Raw genomic sequence first — 23,239 nt, forward strand, 5'->3', positions numbered from 1 at the left:
TCGAAGTCAAGGCTACATTAAGCATTTATTTAGGGGCATTTTTAGATGCATTTTTGGAGTTTCTTATCGCGCACGTTTTCCAAAAACGTAACAGTTACAGCATGGCCAAACCATGAACGTGTGTTCATGGTCTTGCCTAACCAAAACCAGCTGTCAAGTTTTATCATTCCTTTAATGTTTTGGAAAAGAGAAAGCGAATTCCTCCAAAAATTATCCGCGTCCGCAACATGAGCTACGACAAACACGATATCCCATCAAAAGACGAATGGATAAAACTACTAGAAGACAACGACGTGGGACGCACTAGCATGAACAAGTTAATAATGAACTATTTGGTGACTGAAGGTTTCAAAGAGGCGGCGGAGAAGTTTCAACAAGAGTCGGGCGTAGCACCTTCGGTAAACTTACACTCATTGGACGACAGAATGCGAATAAGGGACGCCATCATGAATGGAAGGATAGAGGAAGCCACTACCTTAATTAACCAGTTACACGCAGAACTGCTCGATAACGACAGGTATTTGTACTTCCACCTGCAGCAGTTGCATCTTATAGAGTTGATAAGGAACAATCAGATCGAAGAAGCCTTGGCTTTTGCCCAGAATCACCTGAGCGAAGCGGGAGAAGAAGACCCATCCGTTTTACAAGAGCTGGAAAGGACTATAGCCCTGTTAGCATTTGAGGATCCCATCAACAGCCCTTTCGGCGATCTGCTGGCCCCATCTCACAGGCAGAAAGTCGCCAGCGAGGTGAATGCCGCCATACTAAAAATGGAACACCAGGAGAACACGGCCCCCAAAATATCCACTCTATTAAAATTGATACTTTGGGCGCAGGAAAAGTTGAACGCGAAGAACGTAAAGTACCCCAAAATGACTGACTTAGCTAACGCGCTAATTTCCGACCCTAGCGCTAAGTGATTGGAAACGTCCCGGTTCTGTTGCGATTTTGTCCTTCTCTATTTAAATTAATTCGTTTTTTATTTCCCAATTATTGTCTTAGGAATAAAATTACTTTTGTTTTTATATCGGTCATTGTGTGCCCATCCGCAGACCAAAATAGAATTATAAACATCTGTTCCACTGTGTTTTAATTTACATGTCTATACATCTTCCCTTCACACAATAGGGAAACTTTGATTACGCGCGATTCGTCTTCTCGCCAAAAGATTGCGCCACCTCAATAACGACAGGACGTGATTAAATAGACAAGTTTTTACTGAAAAAGGTGTTATCGGTTACAGATTTTTTGAGTCTTGGTTTTGCCAATTGCTCAATGCTTCGTTGAAAAAAGGTAGGGGCTCGATTCGTGACGCATAGGTTACACTTCCGCAAAATTCTGTTTACTCGATGGTACCGCATATTACAGGTACGACCGTATTCTCCCATGTTGGAAGGTACGCGCCCAACTTAAGTTACTAGTTACATTTTCATAAACCTCGAATAAATAAATATCCACTGTCGTTGGATATTTAACCGTTCACCGCGGTTTACTTTTCCCGTGATGGCACTTTGACGGCGGGTGTGAGTGGGGGAGACCACGCACCGCCTGCCTAGACACACCGCGAGCAAAGAGAGAGCTCGAAGAGTGGCATTTTTGAAACACCGGCGGTAGGCAGCGACGGTGCCGGTTCCAAACGCGCTCACGACATTTCAGTGTTTTGTCAACAAGTTGGGGTGGTGAGGTTGTGCCGTACTGATCCAGAGTCTGCTCTTCAAAAATCGTAATCGGATTAATACAAAGACGTCGCGGTAAGTTTACTTGATTAACGTGTCGCTATTGCCTTTTGTTGATCTGCGGTGACATTCCGCTGTATGGGTTCATCGCCGACCGTGACAATTCGCATCCTTCGTAAACAAAGCTGGCTTCGCACCATAATCGAATCCGTCGCCGTTTTTGGTTAGTTTGTTGTGATTCTCACCACCCGCGGGCGTCTAATAAGTCGTTTATAATTAACCGTATCCGATCACCTTGTTTATCGCAGCGAGTCGGGGTTAATTAAAAAAAAACCAACAGTTCCGCTAATTGCGGCGGCTCCAGATCTATCTGCATGTATAGTTATTAATCCGATTCAATTAAGTCTTAATTGGGGCGATTTAGTTTAGCGCGTTCGCCAATTACGGTTTAATATTTGCGTTAAAATCGAATTAAAAAGTTTGTGTACGAGCGCCGCTCATTTTTTTTTCCTCGAATCGGCTTGTTTCGCAGAAAATTTTATTGACCCACTTTCGTCGTAACATACCCATTAATAAGTGTCTGTGACTATTTTTTTAATACGAAAAGGGCGTTTTGTGGTCCACGCCAGAGGCACGGAACACACAGAGCACATCGGCACTCTAGATTTTTTCCGATCGACGGACACGAGATTCAATCGATTTAAATCGACGCGAAATGGTCGACGAGGGATGATGATGATGCGCCGAAACGCCAACGCCACCGTTGCGAAATGACAAATTAGAACAGATCCGAACGGAAGTGGTCACATTGTTGCCGCAACCTTGGAGAATGCAACCGGGAGTAAGATGGTCCGGTGAAAGTAGGTACGCCATTGTTTCCGATTGACAAAAATTACGCCCGTTGCGTAACCACAATCGGTGGCGTATTTATTAAAAGCCAAGCCCCCTCCGCGCGAATTAATTTACGGCCCGTTTATAGTGTTATTTAACAGTAAACATTATTGCAAGCGCATATTCGCCGCGTTATAACTACCATAATATGTTTGTAATAAAATGCGAGAGAACCGTAAAACGCGGCCTTGCTTTCGAATAAATACATTATTTTAATTTGCCGGCTAGTTATATAGATAGACGGACGCATTCCGCTGCGTATATGGGGTAGACGCGTTTTATCGAGAAAAAAGAAAGAGAGGACGGCGGAATATTCCCATGGCTTTCTCGAATCGTTTGTTTATATGCGTCGATTAATAAAAACGTCGAACCGCCGAACAAAAGACGTTTACGTACGAATTAAGGGAAAGTAAGCGCGATTTTCATGAACTTTGGACAAGGTTAACGATCGCGCACTGTTTTTGCGACGGCTAAGCAAATTAAATAAGCATATTTCTATCGTTTTCGTAATTGTTGGTAATTTACCGTTAGCATTATGCCGAATTCCTCCCAAATAAACACAAACAAGTAAATAATAAATCCTAATTGCCTGTTGTTGTCCTTTTCGTACGCTTTCGACCGGAATTATTCCATTCTTTTTGGCACATTGAAGATCAATAACAATATTGCAGACATTTAGGAAATGCTATTCCTTGTTTCCGTTTTCTTTATTTCTTTTCGAAGTCTTTCGATTTCACTTTACTCACCAGATAACTGATTTTTTGCAACGTTTTTGACAGTGCGTACAGACGGCAGTTTTACCAACCGCAAGTTTGAGGTTACGTTTTGGGCCTTAGGTCTGCTGGGCTGTCTCTAATCTGTTGAAACATAATCAGTTTTGATTTTGAACCAGCTTCATCAAGGAATTCAGAAATAAGGTACAGTTTCGTTTAACATTTCGGTTTTAATCCTGTTAAATCTATATAAATATCATCGGATGTTTATGGTAACTTGGTAGGTAAGAAAAAGTAACCAACTTTAAACTTAACCGTACATGAAATTTGACTTGCCCATGTGACTTGTTTTGTGATACCAGTGATACAGTTGTCAAATTTTCTGCAGGTTTTATTTTGCAATTTTATGTGGTTAATAAGTTTGTATACTGTAATACACGAAATAGTGAGCGACGTTGCCGTTTCGCCGGAATATCCCTCGACCGCTGGAAACGAAGGGGCAAATTGTGGTCGAAGAGACGGTCGTCGACCCTGGTTATGGGCCTGTTCGAATCGCTTCGTCGATTTCGAATAATGGCGACTCGATTTGAAAGATGGGAAGCACTTACTTACTAATTGTTATAGTATGTAGCAATGGGGAGTGGTTGCCGGTGGGTGGGCGACGTTCGCGGTGACATTTACCTAATCGAGGAGGCCGTGAGTTGTTTCCAAAAAAGCGACCTAGATCAAGGTCGCGCCAGGAAAGCTGAAAAGCCCCGTGGGGAAAACGTTTACCCCACTTTTAGAACTTTCTTCGGCGGAACCGGTCGTCGCGTTAAATCGGCGAAGAGATTTGCGCCTCGGGGGAAGAAAAAGTACGATCTCGATTGAAGCCTCGACTAATGGTTGATTTTTTATTTCCTAGGGTACGCGATGACGTGCCCGATGTTCCTTAACGATTTTTTCCCTAAATCCCGAAGGAATTTCCGGCTGTCGAGTGAGTTATTTCGGGACTCAGACACTCAGCGTCGTAGGCGGGCAGTTTTAATTTTTACATTTGGAACAATAGTGTCGCTCTTATTCAGAAAATATCGATTTTGGGAGACAAATTTTATTATGTTTATTGGGACGTCTTTTTTACAAATAAAAATGAATTCGATATTCGAAAATTGAACTGTGGCTTATTAGGTAGATCCTTCAAGAAACGCATTAACGAACATAAAAGAGCGTTTAAAAACAATAGTCTAGATTCTAATTATGCTAAACAGTTAAACACAGAAAAAACATTTTTGACGACAATTTTGATATTTTACATACAGCCACAAAAAGTAGAAAATTTAATTTATTGGAAGCCATGGAGATTAACAAAATGAGACGTTCAAATGTATTATTAAACTTAAATTCTCACAACATTAATTTAGGTTTTATTGTCATTTTTCGGAATACATAGTAGGAGGTAGTTTCTAAATATTACATTTGATAAAGACACGGTGTTGTCGAAACAATTGTCATGTGAAAATATATAATTTCGTGAGAATATTTTAGTTCTTATTTATTTTATTTCGATATTCTTTACCTATTGGATTGTCATACATAAAAGTCCGACAATTGTCATGTGAAAATATATAATTTCGTGAGAATATTTTAGTTCTTATTTATTTCATTTCGATATTCTTTACCTATTGGATTGTCATACATAAAAGTCCGACAATTGTCATGTGAAAATATATAATTTCGTGAGAATATTTTAGTTCTTATTTATTTTATTTCGATATTCTTTACCTATTGGATTGTCATACATAAAAGTCCGACATTTGCCATGTGAAAATATATAATTTCGTGAGAATATTTTAGTTCTTATTTATTTTATTTCGATATTCTTTACTTATTGGATTGTCATACATAACAGTCCGAAAAGAATATTTAAATTTTTTTCCTTTTTCAAGAAATAAAAAATATCGGTTAAATATACATATTTAGGTAAGTAGACGTGCGCATATTAAGTTTCTTTTTGAAATAATACATAGTTATTTAAGTTACAAAAGCTTCATTGTTTTGAGTTTTGAAGTGTACATATAAATATGCTCGTTTTTTGCAGTTTTTAAAGAGCTTAAAATTATTGATATGATCACCAGTAAATGATTTCAATAAGAATTATATCGACAAACGAAGTAATCTTCCATTTATATAAATGAGCAAAAGAATGATAATAATCTCCATATTCTTTGATAAAATTTGCCTCACTTTTCTATCACGGCGTTGCCATTCCAGTTTAAATCCAATTCGCTGGCAATTATGCACAACCAACGACTTTGATTCGTGTTCTGTGATATAGGGCGCCACAGACCACAGTTCTATTGTAAACCATATTTCTCTCACCTAAGACGAATTTTCGCGAAAATGGGTATCTTACTTAAGTTTAAGGACTACGTTACCTGGCGTAAATGGCGAAAGTGTTTGTCTTTAAAGGCTATAACCATTATCCAATTAAACTTATCATTTAAAACTTTTAGTCATTGAATATAAAAACAAAACTAACTCGAAAGAAGACGTCACGAGTTCATGGTTCCAATGGAAAATCTGAATATTCTTATCATGTCTTTAATAATTTTCTTCTTTCTCCGTTTTACACATTTGATAAGTGGCCCCACAGTCTACGCCCATGTCCGAAGCTATCTTTGGACTCGTGCGTTCACCCAAAACGTCTGCCGAAATGCGTGTAGTTTATTTTAGTTTATTTCTTGCCCCTTTTCGCATACCGCAACGTCGAGAAACGACGCGACATTAGCCCCGGGCTTATTCTCTAATCGCATTTCAAACACGAAAACCGACGTCGTAACTTGATTCGACGCGTTGACCGTCTTAAATTCGGTCAGCGCCACCTGTGTGATCCGATTTTTCCAATTATTTCTTTATGCACCTAATAATTCTAATTATTATTACAAACGCGTAAAAATTTCGCTTCTATATATACAATCGAAAAGAAAAAGTCTTAATTAACGAGCGGTTTTTATGTCGCGCCGTTAAAAAAGACGTTTCGTAATTGTTTTAAATAATATGCCGCGCGTCGAGGCGACTTTCTTTTTTCTTCCACGGCCGCCTCGCGAGCATGTAATTAAAAAACTCGCTGAAATTAATAACCGCATCCAACCGGCTCTTGTTTTGATTAGAAGTTCGCTTTTTCCACGGTTTGGTATTTTCGAATTAGGATTCATTGAATTTTTCAATTTATCCGAACATACCCGTCGTTATTTAACGAAGAGTGGTCTCTTAGAGCACACACCGTTATTGTTTATGAAGTCACAAACGGTTGGATTATTTTGCACCTTTTTACGGAGGAGATAAATCAATCTAGACATCGTATCAGTTATCGTACGGCATCGCAGTTTTTAACGTTCAAAGCGTAATACGTGACGTGACTTTGTATGCATGTAAACCTTCCCAAGTCTTTGGAATTTTGTAACTGTACCCCGTCCAACTTTTCTTACATCGTGCCCGCTATTGTTTCGTTTTTGCGCAGCACAGTTCTTTCTACTGACGTCTCGCCATGTTATCTGGTAAACTTATATATCCCTGTCTATGTGTCAACGTGCGTATGCGCGAGATTTAAAATTTCATTTTTAACCAATGGCAGCTCTACTGACAAATTCTGACGTAGGACCCACGCGCCTTGCGGCTTCCAACAAACAATATGGCCGCTGACAGATCGTCGATGTTTGGATGCGGCATTTTTACGGCAGTATTGTGTAATTAATTCGGCGTTTTTGTTCTTCAAGTCTTGTAGAAGCACCTCCTATAGATGAATAAATGAATTGAATAAGAAATAACCCTTTCTTATGATTGTTCTAGTAAAAATGCATCTTCCACATTAATACATATTACCCAAACATAATTCGTAGCTATTTAAGTGTACCTAAAAACAATTATATACATATGTATACATGCATATCCACATACGATTAGATAAAGTCTACAATAATAATAGGTATAACAACGTAATACATTACACGTAAAAACAAACAGGAATAAAAATTAAAAAAGAAAAAGAGTAAGATACCGAACACAACCCCAAACAGTGACCACCATCAAGAATCGGGTAATCAGTTAATATCTTTTTGCTACTCCCGTCTGTAAAATACCTAATTACCCACCGATCTAGTGTGCGGGAAGCGCCACTTTACCACGTCAGTTTCGTTTCCCACGAATCCGAGCCATTTCGGACATTTCCCGGATTTTACCGCACGGATTTGGCAGCGATCTGATGTTTTCGGAGATATTTTCCAAGCTTGGGATTTTGACGTTTGTCGATTCTGACGGTCATGTCAGTGACTGTATTCGTGTAGTTTTGCTAAAATGTACCCAAAAACTAACGGTCGTAGAAAAAGTATACTTTACGACTTAGACATTGTCAGGGAATTTACAGTGAAGCGTGCGAGATAGGCGAGATGATCAATTGCTTACTTGGTGCGAACATATTGATGATATTCTCCACCAATCTGGTAGACTGGCAGCCTACTGCAAGTTTACTGATACGTAGAGAACCCCATTCCGTTGTCATTGGAACTTATGGGCATGATTATTTCTGCTCTGGTAAGTTCATCGGACATATAAGAGAAAAAAACTCAATTCTTAGCAAATGATTTAAGCGGTATGAAGTCAAGAAGTCAACAATTGCAACAAAAAGCAGAATTTAGGTCTGTAGAACTTTAAAAAAGAGGCATCACATAACCCTTCTTACAATTAACAAAAAATGGCGCTCTGCTGTCATTTTGACATTTCGAGATATTGTTTTTATGTAAAAAAAAATTAAAGGGGTACTGCGTAAATAAATTGAAAAAAAAAAACACTTCCGGAACAAAAATTATTAAATATATACATAAGTAATATGAAAAGCAGTAAACGTAATTTTTAATAACCAATCGTAGCAACAATTTTTCATTAAATAACACCTTACCAAAAAAAAAATCAACAAATTACGAGTATTATACTCTCTCTAACTTTTGATATAAATTATTATGGCTTTTTCTTGAATTACCACAGAGGTATGGTTGTTTTTCTACCCACCTCCGTGAAATACTTAATTATACAACAATCTAAGGCGCGGGAAGCGTCAATTTACCACGCAAACTTCTTGATTTGGTGGCAATCGGATGTTTTCGGAGATTTTACCGCACCGTCTGAATTTTGACGTTTGTCAATTCTGACGGTCATGTCAGTGAACGATAAAGGGTTTGTACCGGCTGACCAATTAAGGACACCCCGGCCTATCTGTAGAAGTAAATTTAGAATTGTAAATATCTTTTTTTTGAGAAATAATCTTAAATTACGGTTTACACTGTCATACGACTAGTATAAATTCGATTCTTTCTCATTAAATTGTTTTTGCTCTATCCGTTAAGAAAAAGTGATGGGAGGTGTTCGAACATTTCCGGAAATAAGCGTCCATAGCGGAACGCTTGAACGCATTTTGTCAAACTTGAAATTGTCGAAAAGGGCTCTTGTTAGGCTATCAACGCTGCAATGAGTAGATTGCTGCTATCGCCGCTATTAAAAACTCGCTCATCTCGTGTCTAATGAACGCGTGAATACTATTATCTTCTGTTTGTATTCCTCTCTACAGATTAAAAACACTGCTCCAAAAAAAGAAAGATTTTATTATGGTCAAGAGAACTTTTCATGCTTTTAGTGTGTTTAAACTTCCTAGTTGGAAGCAAATTTGAGGAGGACGTGGGATATTCATGATTATCAGAGTGAACTGAAATTTTTTTGAGTTGTGAAAATCTAATACCGTGTGATACATGTATACCGATGGCGAGATTCTGAAACAACGGTCCACAATAGTCTCTATATCCTACGTTGGATATAATTCTGATCGCTCTGTTTTACATCAAAAAATGTTTATGGAATCTGTTGAGTTTCCCCACATATGATAAAATTGAATGAAAAAGAGCATAGTAGCTCGAGACTAGATAATTCTTTCCGGTTAAATTTGACAAAAAGTTGACACTTGAGAGGCGCTTTGCTGAATAAGCAATATGGTCCTTGCAGGAGAGCCTAGCATCCAGGACCACACACGACATCTTTGCAGATTTTCCTTCCGAAATATTTATATTTGTTGAAAATTCGATCTAAACCACATGTTGGCATGTTCGTTCGCCAACCGTGTTTCTACTTGTGTTTGATGTTTTAAATGTAGAGTCATCTGCAAAATTAACCGCAGCCACAGGGTCCATTAATATAAACTAAAAACAATAATGGACCTATAATGGAACCTTGTGGAACTCCGCAAACCTGACATTTTATTATTGCAAAAAACTGCTTCTTTCCAAACAGGTTTGGATTTATCAAATTATTTGACTCTAAATAATAAGATGGTAGAGAATACATCACTTTTTCTAAAACTTTAAAAACTATTGGGCTAATTGATACGGTTGTTTAATTATTAGAATCAGACATTTCACCGTTCTTATAGATTGGCACAACTTTAGACCTATTTATTATGTCAGTTAATGGTAAAACTATTACATTGCCAGCATTCTTTAGTAATCCTACTGTTCAAACGAAAAAAGTCTAAAGCTTTCGAATTATTCAAAGACATTTTGACCTGCTCGGCCTCCCGTGAAGAAATCAGGGAAATTTTGAAATCAGATCGCCTGGCAGTAGTTTCGTAAAAAGTTTCTAATATTTTATGGGCCACAGTAGTAAAAAATATGTAAGCATTGAAAGCACAAACTATACAAGTGCGTGACGCATGCGCAAAAGAGCCTAAGCCACCTGCGACGCATCAATTTTTACCGTAACAGGGCCCACTATGTTATCTTATAGTTTGCATTGGTGAATTCAATATTTTCGTGATTATTTGGAAGTAGTTCGGCGTGCCTCGAGGCGACGGAACTGACAACCGGTCGGTGCCGCGCGTACCACATAAATATGCAACGAGATCAATTAAAATAGGACAGGAATTTGTTGTGTAACCCTAGGAAATTGTCGAACACAAAAAAACCGGTTAATATTATTCGAAATCACTTGTTTTCACCTTGACAATCGCCGGCGAATATTTTACTACGAGAAAAGGTCGGTAAAAAAAAACGGTACATGCATGTATGTAACCGTGTTACGTAAATAGATTATGCGTCGCATAATTAATTTGGAGAAAAATAAAATAAATAGCCCCCGCGGTCAAGAATACTTATTATATTTTCTGCTCGAGTCATTATTCCTATCGCTAGGGGCGGAGCGATCTATTCAAACCTTGGTCGACATAGAGAAATGAGAAAGAAACGCCTCTACAGTTGATTTGTATGTAACGGTGGCGACGGAAAAAAAGTGCCGGTCATTCGTCACCTATGTTGCAAGCTGCCATATCTATTTTATATTACATTCTTCATATTGTATATGGATTTCATATCTCGCTACCATTTATAAATTCTTAGATTGTGGTCCCATAAATTTAGAGGTTAGAATTCTGATAGGAACCTTTTTAAACAAAACAGAAATAATCGAACATTAACGGTACCTTGATCTGTATTTTGCCTTTAAAGGATTACTGTGACTTTTGATCATGTTTATTATGCAAAAAGTGTGGTAAACGACATTTGACTTATGAGTTTATTTGGCACGAGGGGAGCGAGTGCTTGATATGTTTATTTAACTTTTACAATTGATCATTAAGTAGTTTACTTAAAGAAAAAGACTGCAATTTGAAGAAAAATCAGCCAAGAACAGAACTTTTAAGAGGATTAAATTTTAGGGATCTTATAATTAAGAAAAGCAGTTCCTAACCTTCAATTTTGTTTTATTTGTACCGAGACATGGATGTTCAAAAATGGTACAATTGGTTTTGGCAAGATATTAATATAATAATGTAAAAACCGCTAAATTCGTGCGAACGGTATGTAAAATTTCTGTAGGTAACTTAAATTATAAATGTCACTTTACTTACCGACTAGTCCACTAGATTTTAATTGTAGCTTATAGCACGTAGTATTTAAATTGTCTGATGTATTGCATGCCATTTTTCTGTGTATTAGTTTTTGGGTACATTGTTGCAAAACAACACGAATACATTCACTGACATAACCGTCAGAATCGACAACGTCAAAATTCAAACCGTGCGGTAAAATCTCCGAAAACATCAAATTGCTTCCTAAACCGTGCGGTAAAATCTCGGAAATGTCCATAATTTAAAAGCTGCTTAAAATTGTTTTTGTTGTATTGTATTGTTTCATGAGGGCTAATAATGTAATAACCATTCTCGATCTAAAAACAGCTGATGAATAGTCGCCATTTTTATATTTTGCGCACGTAAGTATTTTGTTTCAGTTCAGTTTTGAACCTTTCTATTTGTAAAATAGGTTAGGCAATGAAACTAAAACAGATTCGTGCCCTTCCAATACAGAAACGGCTCCTAAATTTAATTTTTAATATTTATAAAAAATCAAAAATGCCGTCACCACTTACAATGCAGTTGATCAAATTTTTTAACGTTTACTTAAGTTTTTAAAAGCATAAATTTTATGTTAGTAATTTTTGGCAGCTATGGTTAAAATTATGACAAGTGACTTATTGTCAAATATAAAAAAAATAAAAAAGCATGTAGGCATAATACTTTTACTAGAAAAATAGTAAAAACCCGGTTTTAACCGTTATTTCATTTCGGTTCACGAAAACGGAAAAGATATTTTTTGGTTCTCGTTTGAAGTAAAGAGACAATATTAATCACAGGACAGCTGGTATAAAATGTTACCGCCAAGAATGGAGAGAACAAAGCTTTAGAATATTACTTGATATATACTGGGCGATAACTAGATGTGTTTCGTGATATCTCTACGAGGAAAGTCATGGGAAAATCGGCGTGATAGCGGGGCACCGCGTTAATGCCTTCAATAAATAAACGAAATCTTGTTGACATTTCGTTTTCTATTTGCTCATAGTTCGTTCGCACCGGTCTGAGCGAGCGCGTTTTGTTTTCTACTATTTTTAATTTATTATCGAATTAAACAAATGTTTTGCAAAATTTCCGTTTCGTGCGTTGCTAAATACCGCAGCAGCGCCATACGTGGACGCTGGGGTTATTGTGCAAGCGCTGCGGGTACGCTGCAGAATAAATTAATGGAAGTCCAACCGTGGCGTGCAATAAATTCAACCGCGCGTCAGTTGGCCGTGACGCGAGGTCATCGTTTGTTTTATTTTTTTTTTCAATTCAAAAATCGGGTTTTTCTTTAATGCGTCGCGATTTGGTCGCGGTTTAGCGAGCACTACCGGTGGTACGACTGCCGGACCAGGGTTGCCAACCTACCATTTTTTATTCTGTCCAACCTTTACCAACGACTTTCACTGCGCATGCCCGTCAGATTGTTTGTTGTGAATCTTTTACGTCATTAAGTAGTAATATGGATATTTGTGGTTTCAAATCAAAATCAATTGATTTTTTTAGCAATTACAAAATATTTTAAAGCTACAAACAGTATAGTACAATATACTCATTAAGTATTCGTCAGAACGCGCAAGAAAATTTCTGTCGCGACCGATCTATAAATTGTCGTTGTCGAATACGTCTCGCGTATTTGGCTGGTGGTTTGTCAAAGGAGTGGAACTAGTGGAAAATAGAGCATTGAGTGAAAATAGAAAAAAAAAAGAAAAAATCAGAAGGAAAGAAATTCGAGGGATAGTTCGAAGACCTAAAGCACACCATTATGTTTGTGATAAACACAGGTAGGTAAATAATATTTTGTTTTATTTTTACTTATTTCATTTTTATTTAACTTTCCATCTCGCAAAAACGTAGAAGCGTATTCAAAAAAGTTTTCAAAAGAATTAAGGCATTCGTTATTTAAAAAATTTCCTTTTTGTCGTTTCTTGTCAAAATTTTATTTATGTGAATGCCTACGGTACATAAAAAAAATATTTCGAATTCATATCGTATAATTTCTTTTTCTGCTTTTCAACGTATTTAAAAACAAAGTTAACCGTATAAATTTAATAAAACCCAATAAATCCTTTACTGATTTTTTAAAGGAAAATTGGGCGCGTATTTGGTTTATCATTTATTAATAATGGTATAAATGTATAAATTATGTTTTTATTTTCTTTTTAGACAATCGAATGCGTCCAAGTCCAAACAATGAAAAAGAAAAAAAACTGAAAATGAGCCTAATTTGACTAGTTTCGTAATGCGAACATCAACAGCTGAAAAAGAAAAGATTGACAAGCAAACAGCAATGCAATTATCTCGACTAATTCGAACTTTCGATGACATGAAGATGGACGAGCCCTTTTTTACGAAACTATTGATACTTCGGGAAAACCTCATACTTCATAATATCATGATTTTAAATTAAAGTAATGAGGTGATTTAAATCATGATTTTAATCGCGATGGATTGATTTGATTAAAATCAGCACAACCCAGGTTGAAAACGCAAAAAAGTCTGGGATCGTCTGATATCTATAATCCCTATCAGAACTTGTAATAAAGACTTCGTTATTCGAATTCGAATAAATTTGGGTTCTCCCGGCTTTAAAGTAAAAAAAGTACGTCTAATAATAATAAAATAATAAAATAATTATTCAAATGTGCAAGCCGAATAAAAACGAACCCTCTAATCGTCAGCATAAGTCGGGATATTATTATTATTATTATTATTAAAATAATGAGTTTATACCCAGTACTAGTTCATAATTTACAACAACTCAATTTTTCTTATATCTTTTTAAAAACTTTACACAAGGGTTCCGCAATTTTATTTATTGTCATTTAGTATTTAAAGATTCATTTTCTGTATATTTTAGTTATGACGTGCATCAAAAAAGTCAATAAAAAAATATTTTTAATGTGGGGTACACTTGTACCCCGTATGGTATGCCAAGATACTCATTTTGATAGTCACGGTCATGCGCAATACAGTAAATATCAGCTGGTGTCAGACATTTTTAATTTTTGAAATCATAACGCTAGCGTGAAATGTTACACAATGTCTGATCAAATAAATATTCGCAAGATAGTGATGATGTTCCGGAAATGATAATAACGGTGTTGCTCTAGTCACTGAAATAGTGTCTGAAGATGTGATGATAGAAGAAGAAAATGACAGTGGTGCTGTGAGCAGTGTAATAGAGACTGACGATAGTGAAGAATTCTTAGAAGAAGGTAGATTATTTTATCGGATAAAAGATAATACAGAATATAATACACAGAAGATATAGAGAAGATAATACAGAATTGGAAAAGTACCATGAAATCCATTCCGAAGGACCCGAACGACCTGTTTCTGGACGATGTTATTTGTGCGCAAGTCCAGGCAACAATGTTGCGACTGCAAAAAATTTACATGCACTGATAGCGTAAAACAGAGTAGAGGAGTTCGTCTAAACTTTTTTTTAAACATTTTTAAGAATTGTTTATTTTGTTCAACTTTTTCAATAAATATAATATGAATTATACATATTTTATTTACATTAATTTTTGTTACAGTGTATATCTACGGGAATAAAATATCAAAGCGTTCAAATTAAAGTGGGGTACAATTGTACCCCACACGGTGTTCTGCGTAACTTTTTGACCGCGGTACGACGAAGCTTAAAGATATATTTCAAATGTGGCCAGTCGAGATTCAGCAGAAGAATAGCAAACATAACGTACCCCATAATGTGGGTCAGCGAGCCTTAAGGGCACTCACGTACGCAGCGCTTTGTCCGGATAAAACCGAAAAAAAAACGAAGCGAAGATAAATCGCCATTGAACTGTTACAAATTGAAGGCTGCGAGCGTGGAAGCCTTTTTTTAATTTTCCAATTGTAAATCCTCCGAATCGGGCGTCGCTTTTTAATTTCGCGGCTACGGTGGGTATATTTTTAAACAATGGGTTATTGTTTTGTCGTGTTCATCGCCTTGAAAGTGCCGCGCGTCGCCGTTAAATTGTCGTCCCATCGCGAACGTGTTTCCCGTCGTCCACGGCCGCCTTTATGCGATTATTATGCCCGTGTGTGTACGATCATATGCTTTTACCGTTTTTTACTTCCAATCAGCTCTTCGTACGACATAATGTCGAACATCGTTTACGATGTGTCGTAGGTGTACCCGATTGATTTCGTGTTTTCATTATTTCCAGGTTTCGACTCCGCCCATCGCCGATAAGGCGCACGTACGATGCTATATAGTTGAGGTGAGTAAATAGTGACGGCTCGCGTTATTACGAAACGATACGTACCCAATATGGATGAGTAACCAGTCGGGTCAGGTCTGAGTCAGTCGCAGTTGTTGCTGCTTCCAAACCGTGAAATGCAAAATTAATAAAATCGCCATCTTCGGCGGACCGGATCTATTTAAAAACAACCACCTTTTTTTTAAAGGTACGTTAATAAATTGGAGGTTATCAGCGACAAACTCTTAAGTTTGTTCTTTGAGTAGTTAACTTCATTTAAAAACGACGTCGTATTTAAAAACTAACAAAGTTTACATAGCGATTTTTAGACAATATGGTTACTTAAAATAAATGCAGGTTTCTTTTAGTTTATTTTTTAATAAAATATACACAAGAATACAAAATATGTTTTGGTATCCCATTCACTGCACTGATTGTTTTCCAGAGTTTAGCCTGCATGGCACGAGTTTATTTTTACATCTTAAATATGTTTTTATTACATTTTCACACCAGATTTTGTATGATTTTTTTTACATTTCATTACATTAATGCATTTTCAGCTTATAAGTACTTAATCTAATTTGAAGGTGATGTTGAAGTTAGTGTTATAAAATCACCGTTCAGATAAAAAAGAAAATTGAGCGCAAACGGCATTATCTACAAGTTCGCCATTAGAGTAGGCATTTTTACAACTGTTCAAATTAATCGTCAGTATATCAAAATTAATTTTAAATAAACTACGCCTCTTAACCTTTGTTTTATTTTTATTGCTGCGAAAACCGCAGTTATGACAAACCCACCACATTTTCGAAACTTTGCTTGACGGTCGTTTACAGCGTTGCCATTATTGCGGTCCATACTCATATGTTTGCCGGTATATGATTTATTTTCGTGAGGAGGAATATTTTTTCTAGTAGACGGGATAAAGAGGGTCCCCTATCATTTCCTTTATTAGATCGATTAAAAAAGCACTTCGTCACGCCCTACCGCGTCAATTGACTAATCGGTTGTGACGTTCCTGCATTGGCCGTGTGACTACTTGCAGACGCGAAAAAAAGACCTGTCGTCCCGTTAAAAAAAAAGCCTCTTCTGAATGAAACTCCTTTATGTGTCGCAGACGGCGACCGCACAAACACCCGGGACGATTTATTCTTTCTTGGAAACCGGCTCCGAGGCGAGCGACGTTGCCACTTCCGGCAAGTCCGATCACAGAATAACACCGTTCAAAATCGACGCGAGTGCCACAAGTTTCCGATGCTAGCGCCGCTGACAGTAAACAAACATGGCGGAAAATAAATATTTCAAATGTTGTTTAGCATTATCCTTCTTTATGGAAAATATAACACGAACAATTACATGCAATTTTAATTGTGTCTACTCTACGGACCGATAATGCGAATGCGAACATATTGCTGCTATTTTCCTAAAGTGTTCCCTAACCAATCTAACCAAAGCTAAAAAGACGAGAATTTAAATGAACTTTTGCGTAATTTTTTGATTTCGAACCGGTATGCTGTTCTTTTGATGTCGAAAAATCATATGAATGCACAATTTTACTTACAGGGAAGATTTAATATTTTTTCCGCCTGAGACTTCATTTAATTCGGGATTTACCAGTTTTCTTTTGTTGTTAGGCATTAAAATTGTTTCTATGCAAAAAAAAACGAAAACTAAAATCTTTATCCGGCACTTCCGACAGTAAATTTGACGCTGTGGCAGCGTCGCATGACGGGGATAACCCGCGGTGCGTCGTCGTGGGTCTTTAATCGGCACCGATTGGTCGGGCACGCGGCCTCCAGGTCAAGAAACCTTAGAGACTGGAGCCGGCAGTATTGGTCGATCTAAACGACCGCGACTTTTTTCCGTAAACGACGTATCTATACCTAATTGGTTCCGTCCGTCTCAACGCCAGATGGACGGGTTATTTGTTTACCTCCTTCATTTTTTATTAACCTATTCTACCGGTTTTCTCTCGCAATCCGGACGAAAATGGCCCCGAAGGTATCGGAAACTTTCGTTTCGCACACTGCTCCTTTTAAAACCGATTTATTTTCATCGCCCCCCCTATAAAAACAACATTCACTCGTCTCCCTCGCCCCGTACCACTCGAGGATCGGCGAATTCTTTTTCGTCGAGGTCATTTTCCTCCGCCTCGCTAAAGTACTCTCCCGTCGACGTAGTCGACTCCAACACCTCCTCCTCCTCCTCTTCGCTGCTCGACTCCTTCATTATCCGCGGCAATTTCTCTTCTCTCACCACCAGCGCTTCGTGCGACTCCTCGAGCGTAACTCTGTCCTTGTTTATACGGACCAGACGAGGCAACAAAACCAATAATCCTATTCGCACTTCTTCCGACTCTCCCGAAGAACTTTCCTGCAGCACTTCTTCGTCGTCTTCGCTCTTCAATACTCTCGGCCCGCCTAGTGGGTTCCCGGAAACAATCAGCGTGTCTAGCTTCGGCACGCGGGACAGTTTCCGGAACTCCCTCAACTTCCCCACGAGGTTATCCCTCAGGTTTAAGTACGTGAGGTTTTTTAACGACTCCGTGAAGCCGTCCAGCTTTCTTATGCTGTTGCCTCGCAAGTGAAGCGCCGTCAAGTTGCCAAGCCTGCAGGTGGCCAAGTCGTCGAGCCTGCCGATTTGGTTTTCGCTCAAAAATAACCTCGCGATTGACTCCGGGTACGTTCCTCCCACTCTCGTGATTCGGTTGCCCTTTAGGTCGAGCTCTTTAAGCTTGGGCACCTTCTCTGAATCGAACCTGACGTCGACAATCTCGTTGAACTCCAAATTGAGCCACTCTAGCGTCGGTTGACTTATGTCAGAGGTGTCGGAGATTCGATTCCAATTCAGATCGAGCACTTGAAGATAGTGAGCCTCGCTTAGAGCCGCGGACTCTAACCTATTGCGCTCCGCTTTAAGCAATAACAGGAACGGCATCTTGGTGACCACCTGCAGTGCCTCCAAGTCGAGCAGGTTGCGGCTCAAGTCCAAAAACATGACGTGCTTGAAATTGAGCACAACGGTAACGTCCGTGAGCTTCATGCCTACCGCATCGAGTTTCAAATAAGCGTACCTCGCGCCCGTCTCGTCTTTGCCCAACTTGCTTAAGCCTTCGGAGGCTTCCTCAAAAGTTAACCGCTTAGGTTTAGACGACACCACGTCATCGACAGAGGGCCTAGGAGCGAGTGGTCCGACGTCCTCTTCCGCTAGTCTCACGAATTCCACCATATATTTGACTTTGGCACTTGTACTTTGCAGGCCGTGCCAAAATGTCGTCCGCAATATGTCAAAACTTCGTGCAGAACGCGTGGAAGAAGGAGCTTTGCTCGAACTGTTTCAAGTCCAAAGATGAGCACGTCGCGGCCAAACCCAAAGTCGTCCGATTGGTTTCCGACGGTGACGTCGCCGGTATCATCAGAGATCCGACCAAGAGCAAGCCCAAGCTCACCGTCGAGTTCACCAAAGAGCTGACTCAGTTTATAGGCTACGGCGGCGAAGACTGGTTATCGGGTGACGAAGAAGCGGACGACGACGACAACGACGTCGACCTCTCCGAAGAGGACCTCCTGCTGACCGATTCCGACGAAGAGGAGTGCGTGAAGGAAATGCGCAAGCTCACCAAGAAGAATACCAGTTACAACACCGTGTCGCTGAGCGACCTGACGGAAAAAAAGAACAGCCACGCGCAGCTGATGCTCGGCAAACCGCTGCTCGACTCCGAGGGAAAGAAGCATACGCTGCTGGTGTCGGTGACGCCTTTCGGCGAAGACACGCCGCCTCGCAAACAAGCGGCGAAGGCGCCGGGAAATAGTAACGTCGTGCTCACATCCTATACGAAGAACGACGGGGAAAAATCGCTACTGGACGAAATATCGGAGACGTTGGAGAACGGCAAGAACCCCATCCAGATTATGTCGAAGAACAAGGAGAACACGGGTCAAGTGCAGACCAAACGGGCGGTGAGCTTGGCTCGCGCGCCCGCCCTCAAATTGGACAAGCCCGTCGTGTTTCAGACCTCCACCGCCAAGATCGAGCTCCTCAACGCTAAGAACTTGAAAAAGGCCGAGGTCAATAACAACGACGTCTCCAAAGTCATCAAAAGTGACGTCGTTACCTCGACCAAGCTGATACAGTCCGAGATACAAAACTCCGCCCCTTACGTATCGCCGCCGCCGAAGGACGACAAGCCGACTAGCAGAGAGCAGGCGGGCAAGCCGGACGGCAGCGAAGACCCCGAGCGGCCCGAACTTCCGGCTTTGCCGTTAACACCGCCGCCCCCTTTAGAAACTCAAGCGTCGTTCCTACACGGAAGTGGCGGCGCGGTCCCGCCGACCGGCGAGAAGCCCAAAATACCGTCGAAGCCGGCCACCGTGCTTATACGCAAAGCGATCAGCGTGAGCCAACCTTTGACCCCGCCCCAGACCTTCACCACGTTCTCCAAGGAGCCGGCGCCGGTCGACAGGCAAGACCCGGACTCGGACCCGAAGGCGAACAAGAGGCGGGCGCCGATGCCGCCCGAGGAGCAGGCGGGGCCGCTTTACGCGAGGAACTCTTGCGGATCAGTCAACTCGGACTCGCCGGTGGTGCGGGAGAAGGAGAAGCGGGAAAGGGCGTCCTCGTGCGTGCCGAAAATCTACGCGCAGGAGTACGCGGCGCCCGCCCCCGCCCCCCGGAGACTGCTCTCGATATCCACCGACAACTTGCTGGTCGAAGACAAACGCAAGGAGAAATCGAAGGGGCGGTTCTCGTTGAGGAAGTTCCTGAGGATGGGCTCGAGCAAGGACCTGGTCAGGTTGAGCGGCGACTCCGAGGACGGCCTCGACGGGCCGAAACCGAGGCCCAGACTGGTCATAGTGCACCCGAGCGAGCTGAACGGTTCGAAAGTGGAAGTGGTGGCGAAACCCGTAGACTCGCCGAAGGCGGCGAAGCCGCCTCCGCCGCCCCGCAACTACGAGAACTGGAAACAGCAACCGGTCACCCATCCGCCGCCCAAGTCGGTGGAGATTTTGAACAAGCAACGGCAACTGTCGAGGAGCAATTCAGGCTCGAGCGTCGACAAAAAGATGGAGACCGTTTACGCGAATATAGGCGAAGTGAGGTCGTCGATAGTGCCGAACAAACCGGTGAGAACGGCGAGCATGAGGGAGCGCGAAGCCCAGCAGCAGCAGCAAACGCGCAAGCACCACTACGAACCCGTGGGGAAACCGTCGGAACACGTTTACGATTACGTCAACAACGGGAGCGGTAGGTCGAGCAGTCCCGATAGCGATTCGAGCCGGGGCGGTAAAAACAGTCCCGAAGCAAAAACCGCCAGACTGAACAAAAGGTCCGACAGCAGTATCGACGTCTCCGGGGAGTACTTCAAGTATGGCAACATACCGAGGAGCATGTCGCTGACGTACTGCGGCAGCGAGACCGAGTCCGAGATTTACTCGCCGTACAGTTTCTGCGGCAGCGAGTCGGAAGTGACCGAAGACGACCACGACTGGATCCAGAACGGGCGCACCCACAAGCTGCGCTCGAGAAAGGGCAGGAGTATCGTCCACCGGAGTCTGGAGGACAACTACGGCGCGGTGGTGGTCGCGAACCACGAGGCGTTGGCTCAGGTGCTCGAGAACGTGAGTCAGTCCTCTGGTTGACGCTTTCCGTCTCCACGATTCGCGTTTTTTAGATCCAACAGAGCGTCCACGTACAGCCGGCCCTCAGGGGTCTGAAAACCAGTCCGAACTTGCGCCTCGCCGACTTTACCATCAAGACTAGTCTGCAGCCGGTGTTTGTGGGCGCGAAATCGTTTCACCAGGCACTGTGGGGCTCGCAACACGTCACCTTGCTGTTTAGCACGGGACTCGCGACGTCCAGCACCCTGTCCCTCGGCACCTTCAGTCTTAACGCGGTTACGGAGTTCAACGATCTGGTTCCCCGCGAGTACCTAGCCGATCCGAAGAACAAGAACGACACGAAACAAGTGCAGGGTAGAACGACGACGAAGACGCGGATCGGGCTCCGAAAATCTTATTTAAACGTTGCAGCCACCGTACACGTCCTCCCCTGGCTCCAGGTCTACACGATCGACTCTTACGGGGAAATGTTGAGGAGCAAACCCAACCAGGACGAGACCCACAGGGACGCGTTCTTCGTGCTCCTCCAGGTGGTTAACGCGTTGAAGATGCTGCAGGCGCAGGGTGTTGAGGAGCTGCCGCTGTCGCTCGACAGCTTCGTCCTATGCAGGGAGGTCGACAGGGATACCCATTATAGGCTTTGTATAATGCAAGGGTGCGTCGTCTATTGAAATAACACGGTTGGGGGAGCCGATTAACATCCTCCGTTCACAGATTATCCTCTGACGCGAGCCCATTTTCGACCGAAGGGAAACTCGGAACGCTGTGCGTCTGCGCCGCCAAAGCCCTGTCCCTTCTCCAACCGTCGACCAAGACCGCGACCCTGATCCAGTCATTGCTGAGCAACGAGCGATCGGTGTCGCTCACGCAGGTCAAGTCCATCTTGGAATTTAGCCTGTGGGGTCCGTCGGACGTGTCCTTGGGCAGTACGGTCAGGGAGAGGGAGCTTACGCTTCAGAGGTCCTTAATAAACGTCGCAAAAGAGGTGGACGTGGCTCAACTTCTTTATCTCTCTACAGGTGGTTGGATTTGCAAAGGGCGACGGTGCTACACGGGCTCGTGTGCGCCCGGGTGCAGCTCACCGTGTACGAGGAGTGCCACCTGCTGTTCCTGGTGAGAAGCAACGCGCGCATGACGTCAGATGCGTCGATGCTGATCGAATCGAACAACCTCAAGTATTCGCATTCGAGTCGCGCTTGACGGAGACTGTTGTCGAGGATATTGTATATTTATTTTTTCGATACAGAGCGGGTTTTTGGGAACACATACATTTTGTAATTAGTAGGTTTAGCGTTTACGACATTCTTACCCTTTAAAATTCCGACTAACCATTAATAATTATGTAAATAGTCGCCGAGCTAGCTGTTGGAACTGCCATTAGTGTTTTGTTTGTTGAATTAGTTATCCACGTTGTCTCTTGTAAAGTTTGTATTTTTATATTATTTATATTGTATTGGTGTAAATAACATTTTTTTTACTGCAAAGTTTATTTAAATTACAATAAAATGTCAAATCCACTAGCCGAGCGTGTTTCTTACGTACATTATGTCCAAAATGTGAAATGTCGGTTCATACTACACCCTCCTTCCTTATCTCAAAACTGAGTCCAAAGTTGCTTGAAACTTCACTCGGTGAACTTCATACTAAATTTGACATCTTCACCAACGAGAACTATACAACCTACATATAAATATAAAATAATAAAATAGTCTCAAATTAGCATTTAATTTCAATTTTGTAAATTTGCTCAAAGCTTTTATTTTCATAAACTTCTGCATTTAACTATGAAAAATGATTCTAAACGGTCTAAATATAATTTCATGAGATACTAGATATCACACAGGCAAAAGTGTTCAAGAATTTCTTATAGACCGAACGCTCATCCCTTCCAGATAAAAGTTTGACCTTCCAAACATATGATTATGAAAAGTGCCAATGGGCAATTTATTTAAAAAACTGTAGTTATTCAAAACTATCACCAAGAAAATTTAAAATTAATATCAATAAGTCAATAAATAATTTAAGAGGATTGCACAATAATTCGTGTTGGATTTTATTCAGCCAACAAAAATCCTCGTTTTTCTCGTTTCGCCTCTTATATGGTTGGCAAAAACGTTTTTGCATAAAATTTAGTAATTTAACACTAACACACGATAAAAAGTTATTGTATCAAAATTTAAAAAGCAACCTGCGAAAACAAAATTCCCCCAAAATAATAAAG

At 40.9% G+C, this 23,239-nt stretch overlaps 3 protein-coding genes and 1 long non-coding RNA gene across 5 annotated transcripts; 2 read left to right on the forward strand and 2 right to left on the reverse strand.

The window, feature by feature from the left end:
• Positions 1 to 36: 36 nt before the first annotated feature.
• Positions 37 to 1,071, forward strand: LOC132701858 (glucose-induced degradation protein 8 homolog). Its single transcript, XM_060670108.1, has one exon. It carries the CDS (start codon positions 228 to 230, stop codon positions 918 to 920), a length of 693 nt encoding a protein of 230 aa, XP_060526091.1. The 5' UTR covers positions 37 to 227; the 3' UTR covers positions 921 to 1,071.
• Positions 1,072 to 1,544: 473 nt separating this feature from the next.
• On the forward strand, positions 1,545 to 22,532 carry LOC132702615 (uncharacterized). The gene is made up of 7 exons (XM_060671376.1): positions 1,545 to 1,751; positions 15,368 to 15,421; positions 18,659 to 21,018; positions 21,072 to 21,372; positions 21,430 to 21,673; positions 21,733 to 21,978; positions 22,038 to 22,532. The coding sequence occupies exons 3-7, from the start codon at positions 18,670 to 18,672 to the stop codon at positions 22,216 to 22,218; spliced, it is 3,321 nt and encodes a 1,106-aa protein (XP_060527359.1). The 5' UTR covers positions 1,545 to 1,751; positions 15,368 to 15,421; positions 18,659 to 18,669; the 3' UTR covers positions 22,219 to 22,532.
• Positions 3,930 to 11,480, reverse strand: LOC132702095 (uncharacterized). 2 transcript variants are annotated; one of them, XR_009618849.1, is made up of 5 exons: positions 11,202 to 11,480; positions 7,721 to 7,846; positions 7,411 to 7,607; positions 5,695 to 6,141; positions 3,930 to 5,638 (listed from the first exon to the last, which is right to left on the reverse strand). It is a non-coding gene; the product is annotated as an uncharacterized LOC132702095 (long non-coding RNA). The 2 variants fall into 2 exon arrangements; XR_009618848.1 differs by having other exon boundaries at positions 3,930 to 6,141.
• LOC132702619 (leucine-rich repeat-containing protein 23-like) lies at positions 16,526 to 18,637 on the reverse strand. The gene has a single exon (XM_060671384.1). It carries the CDS (start codon positions 18,626 to 18,628, stop codon positions 17,480 to 17,482), a length of 1,149 nt encoding a protein of 382 aa, XP_060527367.1. The 5' UTR covers positions 18,629 to 18,637; the 3' UTR covers positions 16,526 to 17,479.
• Positions 22,533 to 23,239: the final 707 nt, after the last annotated feature.

Source organism: Cylas formicarius, unplaced genomic scaffold, assembly GCF_029955315.1.
Source record: "Cylas formicarius isolate icCylForm1 unplaced genomic scaffold, icCylForm1.1 PGA_scaffold_5__7_contigs__length_24384050, whole genome shotgun sequence".
Taxonomy (NCBI): domain Eukaryota; kingdom Metazoa; phylum Arthropoda; class Insecta; order Coleoptera; family Brentidae; genus Cylas; species Cylas formicarius.

Excerpts from the sequence above, each read along its gene's own strand:
- LOC132701858 (XM_060670108.1), top strand. The coding sequence starts at position 228 with ATGAGCTACGACAAACACGATATCCCATCAAAAGACGAATGGATAAAA.
- LOC132702619 (XM_060671384.1), bottom strand. The coding sequence starts at position 18,628 with ATGGTGGAATTCGTGAGACTAGCGGAAGAGGACGTCGGACCACTCGCT.
- LOC132702615 (XM_060671376.1), top strand. The coding sequence starts at position 18,670 with ATGTCGTCCGCAATATGTCAAAACTTCGTGCAGAACGCGTGGAAGAAG. Across the intron at positions 21,373-21,429 it reads CGACACGAAACAAGTGCAGG|CCACCGTACACGTCCTCCCC; the intron begins GTAGAACGACGA and ends TAAACGTTGCAG. Across the intron at positions 21,979-22,037 it reads AGGGAGCTTACGCTTCAGAG|GTGGTTGGATTTGCAAAGGG; the intron begins GTCCTTAATAAA and ends ATCTCTCTACAG.